General features: G+C 44.0%; 2 protein-coding genes across 2 annotated transcripts in view; one reads left to right on the top strand and one right to left on the bottom strand.

Annotated features, from left to right (window-relative positions):
- Positions 1–6538, top strand: part of rev3l (REV3 like, DNA directed polymerase zeta catalytic subunit) — a 65711-nt gene extending 59173 nt beyond the window's left edge. Inside the window, 7 exon segments of the mRNA XM_051072055.1 lie at positions 52–161; positions 1630–1744; positions 1901–2038; positions 2420–2610; positions 3226–3472; positions 4157–4372; positions 5325–6538. Coding sequence (XP_050928012.1) covers positions 52–161; positions 1630–1744; positions 1901–2038; positions 2420–2610; positions 3226–3472; positions 4157–4372; positions 5325–5465 — 1158 coding nt within the window. The 3' untranslated portion in view covers positions 5466–6538.
- Positions 6460–15912, bottom strand: mfsd4b (major facilitator superfamily domain containing 4B). Its single transcript, XM_018699700.2, has 4 exons — positions 14777–15912; positions 13344–13512; positions 12937–13053; positions 6460–8541 (listed from the first exon to the last, which is right to left on the bottom strand). Exons 1-4 carry the CDS (start codon positions 15056–15058, stop codon positions 7235–7237), a joined length of 1875 nt encoding a protein of 624 aa, XP_018555216.1. The 5' UTR covers positions 15059–15912; the 3' UTR covers positions 6460–7234.
- Positions 15913–16129: the final 217 nt, after the last annotated feature.

The raw sequence follows: 16129 nt of genomic DNA on the forward strand, positions 1-16129 counted from the left end.
ATGTTTCTTATGACTTGTGCTGCAGTATTTGTTCATTTCTGTTGTTTCCAGGTTGGAGACAGCATTGTTCACAAAGCCAGAGAGACCCTGGAGAGAGCCATCAAGCTGGTCAATGACACCAAGAAATGGGGAGCACGTGTTGTGTATGGAGACACGGACAGGTAAGCAGCACTGCTCCTTTCTCCAGTCCTTAGTCACTGTTCCATCATCTGAGCAGTAGCAGACGTTTGCAATGAGCCTAAAGCCTCAACTGACACACTGTCTCTCACCCCGTGTTAACACTGCAAGCAGCTCTGTTGACGTGGCACTATTTTTTCACTGATTGCACCTGAGCTGCATTTTCATGGAGCTCCAACATTTTCAACAATCACACACGTCAGGGTTTTCTGCCATTTACTTTTTTCTTGTTTTGACAACTAGCTCGAGGGCGCTAATTAACTCTCAGTATCAAAACGGCTGCAACTGCCATATTTGCCAAGCAATGACTCTGAGAGTCTCAGTTATAAGAAATGTGATCTTTTAAATGGCAGGGATCAACTTTTTGTCTCATGCACTTTGGTAATTAAAGTAAATTAGTTCAGCAGGGAAACAGAGGTCTGGGACCACATTTATTGTCTCAGAAAGAAGTCACCAGGAAGTTGGTCCAAAAATTCTCAGTGCCACACATTTGGTTTTACTTTCAGACTTTCCACTTCTTCAGTTCGTCAGTGTCTAGACAGGATGCATTCAGGCACAGCACTGATTGCAGGTCACAGCACGTAGAGCCCAGTGCACTGTAGGCACACTTGGAGAGATAGACCTGAAGCCCCAAAGGTCACATGGTTATACTCGTTAAGTGAGAGTGAAGCATGAGTCGTCGTTAAGCCTGTGTAGGTATTTGCACTGGTTACAACAGAGCCACCTCCTACTGTACTGTAACTTGACTTTGGGAATGACCGATGTTCCGGAGGTGTTGTCAGGAGAATGAGGTCAAGCAGAGACATTCTGTGGGAGGAATCTTGCAGGATAAGCTGCATCATCAGCAATGTCCTCACAATATTACACTGGTTGGTGCAATGCAAAATGTTTCAAGCGTAAGGTGGACTGAATGTAACTACAGCACTTCAGATGACGCACAGATGCACTCATGTCCCTACAACTCGCTTAACCTATGCAATGATATATCTGCAAATACAATTGAGATTTAAGCTCATGTCATATTTTTATGAGATTTCAGCTATTCCTTAACTTCTGCATCATATTCTGGCATATATAATACAGGTAGTATTGCTACATAAGTTAACTTCCTACACTCATAAAGCATACACATAAAAGGTGATGCTTTAGTTTGAACCTAAAATGTTTCCATTTCCAAAAATCACATTTCAGAACTGTCCTCCATGAGTTGCCCAATAATAATTAATTAATTAATTAAATTCTAAATGAATGTGTGTTGTGATTATGCTCACATAATGAATATTAACAGATGTTCAGTTTAATACATGGATAAAGTCCGATACCTTATACCTGCTGAATCGATGTCAGTCCTGAGCAAGAAGTGTGCAGTCCCTGAGCAACTCTGTGAAGTGGCTGAAGTCATGGTGACATATAAATGGACAGTGGTAATGAGCTTCTATCTGTTTTTTGCAGCATGTTTGTTTTGCTGAAGGGAGCCACCAAAGAGCAGGCCTTTAAGATCGGCAACGAGATCGCTGAGGCAGTGACTGCAACCAACCCCAAACCTGTTAAACTCAAGTTTGAGAAGGTAATGCCTCACCACAGGACCCATTACACACACACACACACACACACACACACACACAGTGATTTGGATTTTGTCAGTCTGTGTCACTTTTCTTTCTCTATCTGCACACATAGATAGAGGTAATAATTAATGTGTGTGTGTGTGTGTCTGTCACAGGTGTACCTGCCCTGCGTGCTGCAGACAAAGAAGCGCTACGTGGGATACATGTACGAAAGCCTCGACCAAAAGGAACCCACGTTTGACGCTAAAGGGATCGAGACGGTGCGCCGCGACGGCTGCCCCGCTGTTTCCAAGGTAACAAGCAAACCATTTTCCTCTCTACCCCATTTCTCTGTGCTCTACACCAATCACTGCCATGCCAGCTTTCTTCCTCCTCTCGTTTACTCAGACCTCTTCACACGTGTCAGTCAGGGAAAAGGTCTCTGGCTGCTCAGGGAGATGCTGGTATTGTGTCTAGACACTGAAATGTCCCAGTGTTTAATCCTGCCATTTAGGCTGAGTCATACACACATTTAAATATCAAAGGATTAAACAGCAAGTCAGATCTATATTTGTGCTCTTGTTTTATTCCATAGGAGTTCTGCTTCAATTTAACCACTTCATCTCTCAGTCCCCCGTGTTTATTCTGTCCTCTCATCTGTCACGTCTTTGTTAATTAATTCATGTCCTCCCCAGATTCTGGAGCGTTCCATCAAGCTGCTGTTTGAGACGCGGGACATCAGCCAAGTGAAACAGTTTGTGCAGCGTCAGTGTGTGAAGGTTCTAGACAGTCGGGCCAGCATGCAGGACCTGACTTTCGCTAAGGAGTACAGAGGCAGTGGCTCGTACCGGCCCGGAGCCTGCGTCCCCGCGCTGGAACTCACCAGGTGTGTTGGTGTGGGGCTGTGTGTCGATTGTGGTGCATTTTTCAAGAAAGCCACTGTGCATACAAAAACACATACCACAATACAAATCACAGTGCAAAACAGAGAACGTCTTAGTTTCACTTAAATATCAAGAACTGCTCAATAGAACTGCTCATTGACTGTGTGTGTGTGTGTGTGTGTGTGTGTTCGCATGCAGAGAGCAGGAGAGAGACAGAGCATGCTGTCAACTACACTTACAGTGCTCAGTGTGAATCCAATTACTCGTTCCCCACAGTGCTCATTGTCTGACTGCACTAGCCTGCATGTACAGTACCTGAGTCTGTTGCTAGGCAACCCAGCTCTTAATGGGTGAAAAAATCAGATTTCAGAAGCATGGGTAAGAAGGAAATATTCAGCCTCATTCATGAGCACTGGTGCAGTTTATCTGCTGTTTATCAGTACAGCAACACAAAGAACCAGGCTTGATGGTGCTGCATTTATTATTTAAAAAAACAAAACAAAAGATCTTTGACTGATTTACAGTGAAAAGGAAGAACTAGAAGTTCTTGTATGAACAAGTTTGTCAAGTTTGTTTTATTAGTTTTGTTAAATCTTTTGCGTCTTGGTCCACGTCAGGCGTATGATGGCGTACGACCGCCGCCTGGAACCACGCGTGGGTGAACGGGTGCCCTACGTGATTGTGTACGGGATGCCCGGAGTCCCCCTCATTCAGCTGGTGCGCCGGCCCATGGAAGTTCTGCAGGATCCGAGCCTCCGACTCAACGCCACCTACTACATCACCAAGCAGATCCTGCCGCCGCTGGCCCGTATGTTCCAGCTGATTGGAGTGGACGTGTTCAGCTGGTACCAGGAGCTCCCCAGGGTGAGAGGACGAGGCCTCATAAACATGCTTTACTTCTACAGTTGAGAGGCAATGCACATCAGTGTTGATTATTTTTTATTATCATAAAAAAGAGATCTGAATGAGCTTGAGGTTGGAGAATGAATTGTTGATTAATGAACTTTTATGTCTGACTACTAATTAACTGATCAGTTTGTGGTTGGAGTGAGAGAGAGAAAAAAGCCGACTGTTTTTTCATTCAGTGTATTTAGTGGAGAGGGAACAAAGGATGAGAGGAAAATCTCTGGTCTGCTTCCTGCTGAGGATCGAATGAGACTCATCAAACTGCAGTGCTGCTGCCTCAGCCTTTGTGTCAATACTGAAGTCAGCTTCTGCTCTGGCAGAGCACACATGCCATCTGCTGGTCGAACACAAGCACACTTCACCAAAATAATGAACGTGACCACAAAATTATTGCTCACCAACTTCGTTATCCTTCATTTAATTACAGGCATTTTGGCTTCAATAAGATATTTCAGCAGTGGAGAAACAGACAAAAAATGCCACATTATAGTTGAGTTTAAGTTCAACTAATTGGTGTACAGCAACCATCATTGTCCACGTTATTACTGGGTTCCTTCATATGACCTGAAAACAACTGGGTGTGAATAAAGCATCAGTTGTATTGTGATGACTTTTTTGTCTGTGGTCCTCGTCTCTCTGCAGATCCAGAAAGCTTCCTGCTCCTCTGCGTTGGGTGGAGAGGAAATGGGGAGGAAGGGAACCATTTCTCAGTACTTCACCACACTTCACTGCCCCGTGTGTGACGAGCTGACCCAGCTGGGCGTATGCTCACAGTGTCGTACCGAACCCCAGCGAGTCGCTGTGACGCTCTACCAGGACATGAGACAGTGGGAGAGCCGGCAAGATCAGCTGCTGAAGGTGAGAGGCTGGAGCTGAGTGGGAAGAATATTAGTTTAGTTTCTAGCTGAAGACCCCCTCCAGACATGGTGGGTTTGTGGCATAGAAATAAGATTATCTGAGGTAGGCTTTCAAAAAAAAAAAAAGTAAATTTACCTCTTACAATTACACCTACTCCCTCTCAGAATCTATACAGAAGCTGTGAAAATCCAAATCTTGTTTATTTAAACTGCTGAAAATGATGCCTGACGACCACAGACCACAACTGGCTGCCAAAATAGTTGTGAAAATCCTGCAGGTACAGAGAGAAAAGGTTTTGAGTGGAGGTGGACTTCAGTGTAGAATTTGAGGACGTTAGTGTAATAATAAGAAAAAGAGGACAACCTGGAAGCGTCCATCAACCTCTGTCACATTTGTTGCTGCTTCCAGTTTCTGTCTTATCTGTAATGTGGAGATTTGAGTAGATAAAGGGAGGGAAATCCCCACTGTCATTCTCAGTAAGGGCCATGACATAGCAGCATTTTTGTAAGAACATAGTGGGAGGACAGAGGGGAGGACTTGAGGCTGTGGGAGCTGTTTCTCCTGTCTGTCACTGACCACAGGTGTCTGTTCCTTCTTGTCAAACACTTCCTCGATTCATGTCACAATAAATATTTTAAAGACCAACCTTTGACCCAGTCTTCACGGGTTGTTTTGACAGTCATATAGATAAAGTATCAGAGGAACTGTGAAAGGCCAGGTAAGGTTAGAGATAATCAAATACCTTTTCTATCTTGCACTCAACTTGTCCCTCCCCTTTTCTACAAAGTAAATAAAGAGAATGTAGACTGTAGCTCAGCCTCAGGAGTCTGGAGTCCAAAATACTATCAAATAGTGACTGAGTGTGTGTGTGTGTGTGTGTGTGTGTGTGTGTGTGTGTGTGTGTGTGTGTGTGTGTGTGTGTGTGTGTGTGTGCGTGCGCGTTTTTCTCCAGATCTGTAGAAACTGCAGTGGCTGTGCGGAGCGGCAGGTTCCCTGTGTGTCCCTGGACTGTCCTGTCCTTTACAAGCTCGCCCAGGTCAACAGACAGCTTTCCAAGGCCCCCTACCTCCGACAACTTCTGGAGCAGTTCTGATTGGCTCCTGAACCCCAGCGCTCCCTGCTGATTTGGTGCTAATTGTTGCCCCCCCCCCCCATCACTCCACCTGTGTTTGACTGTCCACTCAGTTGTAATACTTTAAATGGTGCTTCAATTGAACCCCACTGGGTTTTCATTCTGTCTTGTAAGTTATTTGTTATAAAAGTATTTGTGTGTGTGTGTGTGTGTGTGTGTGTGTGTGTGTGTGTGTGTGTGTGCGCGCGCCTGCGTGCAGAGGAGCCTCCTGTGGAGAGGATCCCTTTCTCCTTGGGTCTGTGTTTGTCTTCATGCTTGTTTGCTGCCATCTTCGTTAGCTGCTATGGGCCGAGTGAAGCTGGTGTCTTCGGTGACGCAGCTGCAGACTGCCTCTCGTGGAATAAAGCGCAGACCAATCAAGGATGACTTGTATCTTGTACGCGCTGTAGCAGTTTGAAGTCATTGGTTTTTAAAGAGCTCCTTACAAAACTCAAGACAACTTACATTCAAAACCCAAATCAACTTAACTTCATTTTATATGACGATTGCAGTTTTGTAAATACTTCCTGTACAGCTCAATCTATAATCTCACTGCGCATTAGCATCAGACAAACTAAAGCTACGGCCATGAATGCAGTCAGATCTGTTTTTATGCATTCTGTTACAGGATGCCATTTTTCATTCAATTAACCTTGATTGTACTGATGTCCATTTAGGCAGATTTGACACTTCATACTCTGTCTATAGAGTGTGGAAACTGGAAACAATTTCAGTCTTTTAAAAATCTGGGACTGTTGCAATACTGTATTTTGATAATTTAAGTCATGAAGAGTCTATTATTTCCTTGTGCATATATGGTTTTGTGTACATTTCCGATTTTGTGTGCAAAAAAAAAAAAACAAAAAAAACAACCCATCATCAAACTACGTCACACTCTGATCTTCAGTTCCCCTGACAGCTGTACACAGGATCTGTGTATTTGTATAAATGTAAAAAATGATGATAATGAAGGAGGTGTTTTTTGTTTGTTTTTAATGGACATTGCTATGGGTGGAGGTTTCAGACTGATATAATAAAAAGTCAATGTATTTAAACACCTTCTCGCAATGATTTCGTTTTTTAAAAACTTCAAAAATCAGTGTAACAACACACAAGTCACATGACACATTACAGTACATAACAAAAACTAACTCCAAATCAAAGATTTACAAAAGTGCAACAAAAATGACTTCATTCAAATCTGAACACAACCATCACCATCACACATTCACTGCAGTAGTGCAAAATTAAATAACATTTTTAATTGTAATTTAATTCATCTGAATCAGTTTTGGGCAGCAGGATGGCATCATGATGAAAAGACGAGTGTCCACGGTTCAACTCCTTCACGTCCTTGAGCAAGGCACTGAATTCCTAGCAGCCCTAGGCTTCTGTTCTACAGCCTTCCCTGACCTTTGACCTCACTGAAGCAAGGCCAATACAGAGTACTACAGAGGGATAAAAAACATTAAAACAATTAATCATGTAAAAGTGGAGTTCATATTCCTATCAAGCTTCAGAAGATGCTAATGAATTTTTGTGCAAACTTTGAAGTTGACATAGTGTATGTTTTTATAAGCTGCATGATTCAGACAGTACTCAGTTCCTTTCACTACACTGTAAATGATCAGAACTGTCTTTAAATCTTTCCAGATTCTGAACAACAAGTGAGAGCAGACATGTTGAGGCATGGCTGTTCTAGTGTTAAGTGAGAGATCAACAGCACTTGGGAGTCACAGGAGGACGAGATTTCAGTCTCTCTTCTCTCTGTCAAGAGAGAGCAGCAGTTTGCGTCTGGGGGAGTCTCCTACCAGAGAGATGGTGTCTGAGAAAGAGGCTCCACCCACAGGCTCTGTCACCTGGGTGTTAGCAGCAGAGCTCCCTGTCAGACCGGTGACATCAGGGGGAGAGGAAGCCTTGCTGGGTGAACTAACCAGACTTGCTGTGTCATCCATCTCAATGACCTCAAAGTCCGCATCGTTCCACTGATCAGCCTCGTTGTCCGCCTCCTCCTCCTCTTCGTCATTGGCTCCTGAGTCCAGCAGTGCCTGACGGAATTCACTGTCGTCGGCTTCAGGTCGGCCCCTGGTGCGGGGTTTCCTGCTCTGGCCGCTGGGGGCAGAGGCCAACTTGTACATGACTGGGAAGAGGATGGAGGTGAAAGCTGCGGTGATGAGCGACAGGTACATCAGCAGGGGGTGATCATGGAACTTCCCCAGCAGAAAGCCTATGAGAGCAGGCAGCACCATTTCGCCCAGTGCTGCTCCCATCACAAAGACTGCTGCTGTGTGGCCACTCACTGTGGTGTACTGCTCCAACCAGGAGATGCCACTGGGGAAGGTGGCAGCCATGGATGCTCCGTAGAGACCAGTGCAAAACCACAAGGCCACCTTTTCTTTGTTGAAGAGGCAGAGAAGCAGAGAGGAGACAGTGGAGCCCACCAGGCTGAGCAGGATCAGGGTGCCTGGGTACACACAGGCTGCAAAGAAGATGGCCAAGCCACGACAGGCAGCAAACGTCGCCCAGAACAGAGAGTTCAGCCCAGCTGCCTGGGACTGAGGCATGTGCGCGTAGTCCTTGGCGTAGGTGAAGATGAAGGAGCCATATGCCACCTCGGCACCTACATAGGCAAAGAAGAAGAAGAAGAGCAGGACTACCAGAGCCATGTGATGTTTGGCCACCAAAGGCTTTCCTGATGACGTGCGAGCCTTGTCACGTGACGTGCTGCTTCGGGTGCAGAGGATGAAGAAGAGGAAGGAGATAAGGAAGAGAAAGGAGCCGATGACAATGTAGGCCCACATGGATTTGAGGGTGCTGCTCCTGCTGTGGACGTAGTGGATGACTGTGCGCACATCAGGGGCTTTGGTGATTTGGTCTGTGGTGGCAGGAGGCGTGGAGTTGCTTGGTATGGCTCCCATGCTGCTGCTCCCATCAGGCCCAAACAGCAGCTTGGCTATGATCGGAGACACGAAGGCCCCAGCTGCAAAACTGAAGTGCAGAGCCTGCATGTGAGGGCCTGCCTGCTCGCCCCATGTGTTCAATATGAGCACATTACCACCTGACAGAGAGAGGAGAAAAACACTGATTACAAAACAAACATTTATCATGGTGACTCTGTATGGACTACTATATGTTGGTGATAGTTGTAGAACTGAGGGTAACATTTCTCTTCTCTTGTTTATTTATTTATTTATTGAATCAGTTTTGAATGAATACTAATTACATGAGCCTTTCAGTTATAATGATGCTCAATGCTTTTAGGTACAATTTATGCATTAAATATTGAGTAAATGGCTCCCACCCCACACATTACTGGAACAATCAAGCCTAATTTTCCATTTTTTGTGCTTACTCTGCTGAAAATAAGAATAATCAGCTGCAGAGAATATCCACAGTGCATTCAGAAAGTATTCATACCCCTTCACTTTTTTTCACACGTTATGTTGCAGCCTCATGCTAAAACAAACACTACACTCAATACTGCACAATGTGAAAGCAAAAACAGAATTTTAGAAAAAATACTGAAATTTAGAGCTGCCTACCCAACCTAACTGAGCAAACAGGGGAGAAGGGCCAACAACCTGATGGTCACTCTGGCTGAGATCCAAAGAGCCTGTGTGGAGATGGGAGAAACTTCCAGAGGGACAACCAGTTCTAAGCGTCTCGTCTGGTTTCCTCCAGATGTAATACTTAGAATTGAGGCCAAACACTTCAATCTTGGTTTCATCAGACCACAGAATCTTGTTTCTCACAGTCTGAAGTCTTTTTTTGTTAACTTCCACTGAGGGGAGGCTTCTGTCACATTAAGCCCAGAGAGGTGAAATTCTGCAGTGATGGCTGTTACTCTGGAAATTCTCCCACCTCTATACACTTCTCAGCCACAGTGACCATGTTAGCTCTTGCAAACTGCTATTCTTAGATCTCTGTCTCATTGTTTATAAGACCATAAGAAGTTGCATAGTGCATCACCTTGGTGACTTTTCAGTTAAGTGTATTATTTTCATTTGCAGAGGTTTCAGAAAGTATTCAATCCCCTTCACTTTACACACTTTATTGTATTGTAGATTTAATCAAACTTCAGTTTCAGATTTTTAGTAACTTTGAAATAATTTCTAAAAACATTTTTGTCATTATGGGTTATTGAGTATAGATGATGAAATGTGATTATCCATTAAAAGTAGATCTACAACACAATAAAATGCAAAAAGTGAGGGTATGAAAACTTTCTGAAGTCACCGTATGCAATCCAGAATCTAATTTAAAGTGTATGAACTGAATGAAGTGGCCTACTCAAATTCTGAATGTATAAATGATAAAGTATTGGCCTCACATCTTTCACTGTTTATTTTCCTCTGCAGCAGTGTGCATCAGTAGACCATGTTGGACAGCAAAAGGAAGTGGAAAGAAGGTTTCTGTGTGATGACAAAGCTGTGGTCATTCCCTCACAGAGTGTACACATGTGGTGATATGGATGAACAGACAGACCACTGAGGTTAAAGACACAGAGGGCTGGCTCACAGTGGGCTTACTTTACGTTGCCATTGCTAATGGCTAGGGGCCAGTCAGCTCTTTCTTTTCAAAGCAGAAAAGGAACACAGCTGTAATTAATATCAATAACACTCCTCTCTCCCCCTTTTTTCCTGCAATGACAAGTCATAATGTCTGCAGTGAGAACACATATCTGCACAAACCTCCTACTGAATGTGATAATACTGTAATGTGAGGAGATGAGCTGATGCTTCTCCCTTAATGACCAAACTAAGCACCATGACATCGGTTCCCACTGCTACAGTGACTTTACCTGAGGAGTGAGTGCAGTTACTTGTGAACATAATTCAGTAATTTTCGAGAACTAATTAAAGGGCCAGTGCAGTAATGGAGGTGTTCTTCTGTCTGGTGGCTGATTTACAGCTTTGACGACCAAAGACAGCCTGCAGCAACATTCAGTGTCAGAAATTCTCAGTAAGACACTGATCCAACCCATGAATCACAGTATGGTATGAAATGAAGCAAAATACACTGGCCAATTTTTAGGCTTTTGCATATGGATTAAGGAAAAAACACACACTCACTTTTCCCTCACCATAATTAGTTCCACACCCTCCTCCTTCTCCTCTGCTGGATTTTCAAACCGTAAGAACAGCGCAGACAGATGACATGAGCAGAAGATGAGGTTCTGAACATTGTCCGCTTCACCACCCGTTCATTGCACATCACATGCTTTTGAGGCTTGATTTTGTACTGTAACCAAAGATATTGTACTTGGCCCCGAAAACCTCAGAAATACATTTTCTAATGACGTAGTTGGATCTATGGTAAGTGGACTTGTACTTATAAAGCGCTTTACACTACGCGTCACATTCACCCATTCACACACCGATGATACATCAGGGGCAACATGGGGTTCAATATCTTGCCCAAGTATACTTTGGCACAGACTGGAGAAACCGGGGTATCAAACCACTGACATTATAATTTGTTACACTAGATGGCATTGCCCTGGCCTCCAGCTCCACTGCTAAAGAATCTTTGAGTTATCTTTGATCAGGATATGTCCTTTAAGCTCACACATGAGACAAACTTCTAGGACTGCCTTCTTTCACCTGTGTAATATTGCCAAAATCAGACATTTTCTGTCTCAAAAAGATGCTGAAAAACTAGTCCATGCATTTGTTACTTCTAGGCTGGACTATTGTGATTCATTATTATCAGGCTGGCCCCAACAAGTCTCTAAAGACTCTGCAGCTGATCCAAAATGCTGCAGCACGATTACTGACAGGAACTAGGAAAAGAGATCATATTTCAACTACAAAGCCCTTAGTGGTCTGGCACCATCATCCCTTAAAGATCTCATAGTCCCTACAATCCCACCAGGACTCTGTGCTCCCAGAATGCTGGTTTACTGGTGGTTCCCAGAGTTTCTAAGAGTAGAATGGGAGGCAGAGCCTTCAGTTATCAGGCTCCTCTACTGTGGAACCTTCTCCCAGTTTGGGTCCAGGAGGCAGAAACACCCTCTGTACCTTTAAGAGTCGGCTTAAAACTTTCTCTCTCTCTCTCTCTCTCTCTCTCTCCACAGTATGTATGGATTCATATCCCATGTTCCATGTCACTAACTCGATATCTCCCTTTCCTGTAGTATTGTGCTCTCCGTCTCTCTCTCCTCTTCTGTCTCTTTCTGCAGGTATTTCTTCCTCTGGAGCTGTAGAGTCTGATCTGTGATGACAAGTCTCCTGCTGCTCCTACAACTCCACTCAACACCTGCTGCTAGAATTACAAATTACTTACACTGCTTCTAGTATTACTGCTACCATTGCATTTACAACTTTAATTGTCATTACTATTATTACCTTGTTTATTTTATTGACTTGCACGGAATCTGCATTATGCTATGTCCTCTGTGTTGCTATTCTCTATCCTCCGTCTCAGCTCCACCCCTCTCTCTCTCTCCTTCTCAACCCAACCACTCGAGGCAGATGGCCGCCCACCCTGAGTCTGGTTCTGCTCGAGGTTTCTGCCTCTTAAAGGAAGTTTTTTCTCTCCACTGTCTCCTAGTGCTGCTCATGGTGGGAACTGTTGGGTCTCTCTCTGTAATTAATCTAAAGAGTATGGTCTAGACCTGCTCTATATGAAAAGTGAGATTACTCCTGTTGTATAAATTTAGTTCAATTTAATTTAATTGTCTAATTAATTGGGCGGCTGTGGGTCAGGAGGTAGAGCAGTCGCCCATCAACCAGAAGTCGGTGGTTTCGATCCCCGGCTCCTCCAGTCTGCGTGCCAAAGTATCCTTGGGCAAGATACTGAACCGCAAATTGACCCCGATGTGTGTGTGCATCGGTGTGTGAATGTGTTGAAGAGCACTGTGTATGGAATAAGTGCTGTGTGAATGGGGTGAATGTGACCTGTAGTGTGAAGCGCTTTGAGTGGTCAATATGACTAGAAAAGCGCTATATAAGTACAGTCCATTTACCATCTAACACAGACTGGAAACCAGGATTTAATTAAAACGATTATGTAAGTTCACAAACAGTTAACTTACACAATCATTGTTATCACATAGTCACAATGTCATGCCGGCGCACCTGAATGTTCAATAGACCAGACCAAGACCCCGGGACCACCTCACTAAGTGGAGTGCCCTCATTGTTAATGTAATCAATTACGTCTGTGCTTTTCCTGATATGACATGCTGAGATGTCTCATCTATCAAGAATCATAAAGAGGCAAGATGCTGCATCCTAACAAGTGCAATGAGGATAATGGGAACGTTAAGAATACATCATTTATAAACGAGTCCCAAGTCTAATCAGCCAAAATAAGTGGAAAGTACCTGTGAGGGTGTACTTCATGTGTAGGATCTTCATTACACAAGCTAATATTCAATCATTAGCTTTATATTTTCTAAGGAGGCAAAGTGACCTTGAACTATTTTTTCATGCATAAAGTCTTGTCTTACCTGTATCCAGAATACCCATAGATACCCCAATGCTGGACATGAACCCGGTGAGGAACAGAGCCTGCTTACAGAATGGGATTGCACACATTCCAAATGCTGTGACCAGCATAGAAAAACCTGGAAAGAGAGATAAACAGAGAAAAGGTCTTTATTTTAGTGGATCAGAGGTGAATGTCTGACTGTAAACTGGACAGATCATGAACCTGCTGAGCCTAATGGATGTGCACACTATAGATACATGTGATGTGTGATTACCCAAGGTTATAAGATAAGTGTGATTTGGAGGTCGCCTTCAGGAACAGGTATGCAGCCAGGATGGTCAACACCTTTACACCAGCACCATTTGCAGCTACAGCACAATGTCTACTAAATATACATACAATAAATATATCTGAAAGCTGGATTACCTAGCAGGAGGTGGGGGTTCATGCAGTCAAAGAGAATGCCTCCTAAGAGGGATCCTCCGATGTATCCCACAGCGCGGCCGACGAAGATGTAGGAGATGTTACTGATGTTCTTATTCACATTCACAGCCAGGTCCTCAAACGTGGGGCCAAGAACTGAGACACTCATACCCTGAAAAACAAGCAAACTGTTACAATGATTGTAATGGGTTACAACAACAGGGTTGACTCTCTGCCAGGGAAGGCTACACGATTGGCAATCATTCCATTTACAATCTATCTACCCTTTCAAATATCATTTATCTGTGAGGTCTGGTGCATTCAAGGAGTCATTAAGCCATGTAACAGTCTAAATCTTTCCCTCCTTCCTCTGAAGGAGTATTTCTATTAACCATCCTGCCTAGATCTTTCAACGTATATGTCCAGGGTGTACCCCACCTCTCACCCAGTGTCAGCTCGCATAGGCTCTTTGACAGATAAGCAGTACAGCTAATGGATGGATGGATGTACAAGGGCATGAGGGACAATAATAAGTAACATGCTAAATTTACATCTCTTTCCCCTCTGTGATGAGTTTTTCTCTGTATAATCACTGAAGGTCAGTGCTTTAATGGAAACTCTACAAGGAAGCTCTAATGCACATATACTATCTAATTTTTATCCATAATATTTAATACTGTTAAAATGTTGTCTGTCATCTTATATACAAAAAACAAATAAGGTGCTTGAAGTGTAATGGGGTGTAATGAGGGGTAACTTCACGAGAGTGAACCAGAATACTGGTCGTAAGTCTGTGTGTGCTTGAGTTTTTCCTAGTGCAAACAGAGAAAGAAAGAAAGGACACACTCAAGCTGTATACAGAAGGATTACAGTAATATGATGTGGAGAAAGCAGTTGAAGAGCAAGTTTGACCACTATGTAAATCCCATCTGTGCAGGATACTGGAGCAGTCACTTCGGCACACTACAATGGGCCAACTGATACTGATAAAGGTATCACTGACCAACTTATGAATGTTATGTTTTATGTCGTGATACCCTTTTAACAAGTAGTGAAAGAAGTGGATAGAGGGAATCCACATAAGACAAGAGGCCAGCCAGAAATAACATGAAAGTTGTAGTTATCTATACAGGAAGTGTGGAGATGAAAATGAACTGAATACTTACCGTACAAGTCTTAGCTATGGTGTAATAGTTGCATACCCTACAACCAGACAAATAAGTGAATCCCTTGAGTACAGAGGTGTATGTCGTGCTAACTGTTACCATCATATCAGAACAAGCTCAGCCAATTGGCGTTACCTGGATATTCTAACCTATGAATTAATTGTAATTAATGAAGGCCTGAGGAAACACATGTACATTTTTATAGAATGTTTTTTCCTGTAAAACCACACAGCTTTCAGCCACCATTCCCTCATTCACTCCAATATTTACCAAGCCCAGGAAAGATGCACAGAGCGCGAGGGTGACAATCCATCGTCCGCACGCTCCATATCCGCCCCTTCCTCCGCCGAGCACTTCCACCCGGTCCTCACATCCCGGCTTCACCGTCCTCTTGACCGCCTTCAGCGCACTCTTCAGCCCTCGGCCGGTGTCCTTCCTCTTGTCAAACAGGGTGTCCTCCTCCTGGTCGTCGTTGTCGTCGTCGTCTTCCATGCTAGCGAATCGAACGTGCTTCTTTTTAACGACAGTGTCTCGTGCAGACGGCGAAGACATACCTGTCAGTTAGTTACTACGACTGTTGGCGGTGATGGTGCGCTCTCAGTCTGCCGTGAAGGGGCGAGTAAACACCGACAGACAGCTGGTATCGGTGTAATTGGCCTCTTCCCGTTTGCCGCTTCCTGTTTGGGGGCTTCTTGGGGCTAAAACGTTAAAATAAAGTCAGTCATCTTTAAAACAGCTGGATGGTTCGGAGAATGACAGCGGGCTAGCACTGCAGCAGCCGTCCAATCCCTCCATATGTCAACGCCGAATGTATAGCTGCTGGAGCTCCGCAAAGATCGTGTATTGAGAATGAGGCTCACTCGGTGTATTAAAGTCTGCCACCTTCCGAATGACGCGGAAGAGCAGAGCCATGTCCTGTAATCTGTAATAAATGAACTGCACCAACTATAGCTCGCTCTCTCTTTGTTCGGCTGTTTCCTGTCCTCTTGGTGGGTTTAGCGAAGTGTTTATATTTTAACTGCACAGCCGGCTGACATGAGTTTCTTTTCCTCTATCAACATCTCATAGCCATAGCATCTGAGAGCACAGCCCCACTCATCCAGCTCTGACATTTGACAATAAAAACTCACTCACTATATGTGTCCTTACTATGCATTCTAGGTCCGGTTGTTGGCCAGTATCAGTAATATAGAAAAAGACTAACAAACCAACTGTAACAGAGCAAAGTCTCTGCAAGGGAAGACCACGTATCACAAACCGTCGCACACGCCATTCAGATGCTTGTTGAGGTTCATGGTATCCTGAACTCAGAGCAGAGTGACATGTCTTACTTCATTTCCCTCTCTGATCCACTTGACGCGTTAAACATTATCCAAGGCTACAGGAAGTAGTGGCCACCAGGTTAAGCATTTAAAAGAAAATGGCGGCCTCTAGCGTATCATAATCGTGGATGTACAGATGACAGGTGACACACTAAAGGGGAAAAAGCCTGAAAAATGAGTGGAGAAAAGGAATAACAGCACCTCATCCATAGGATGTGAAGGGGGTGGGGGGTGGGTTGACTAGTGTCTTCTAGTAGTATTATCAATTACGTGCTATTTTTTCACCACTTGAGTAAATATA

This window comes from Lates calcarifer, linkage group LG7_1 (assembly GCF_001640805.2).
Source record: "Lates calcarifer isolate ASB-BC8 linkage group LG7_1, TLL_Latcal_v3, whole genome shotgun sequence".
NCBI lineage: Eukaryota > Metazoa > Chordata > Actinopteri > Centropomidae > Lates > Lates calcarifer.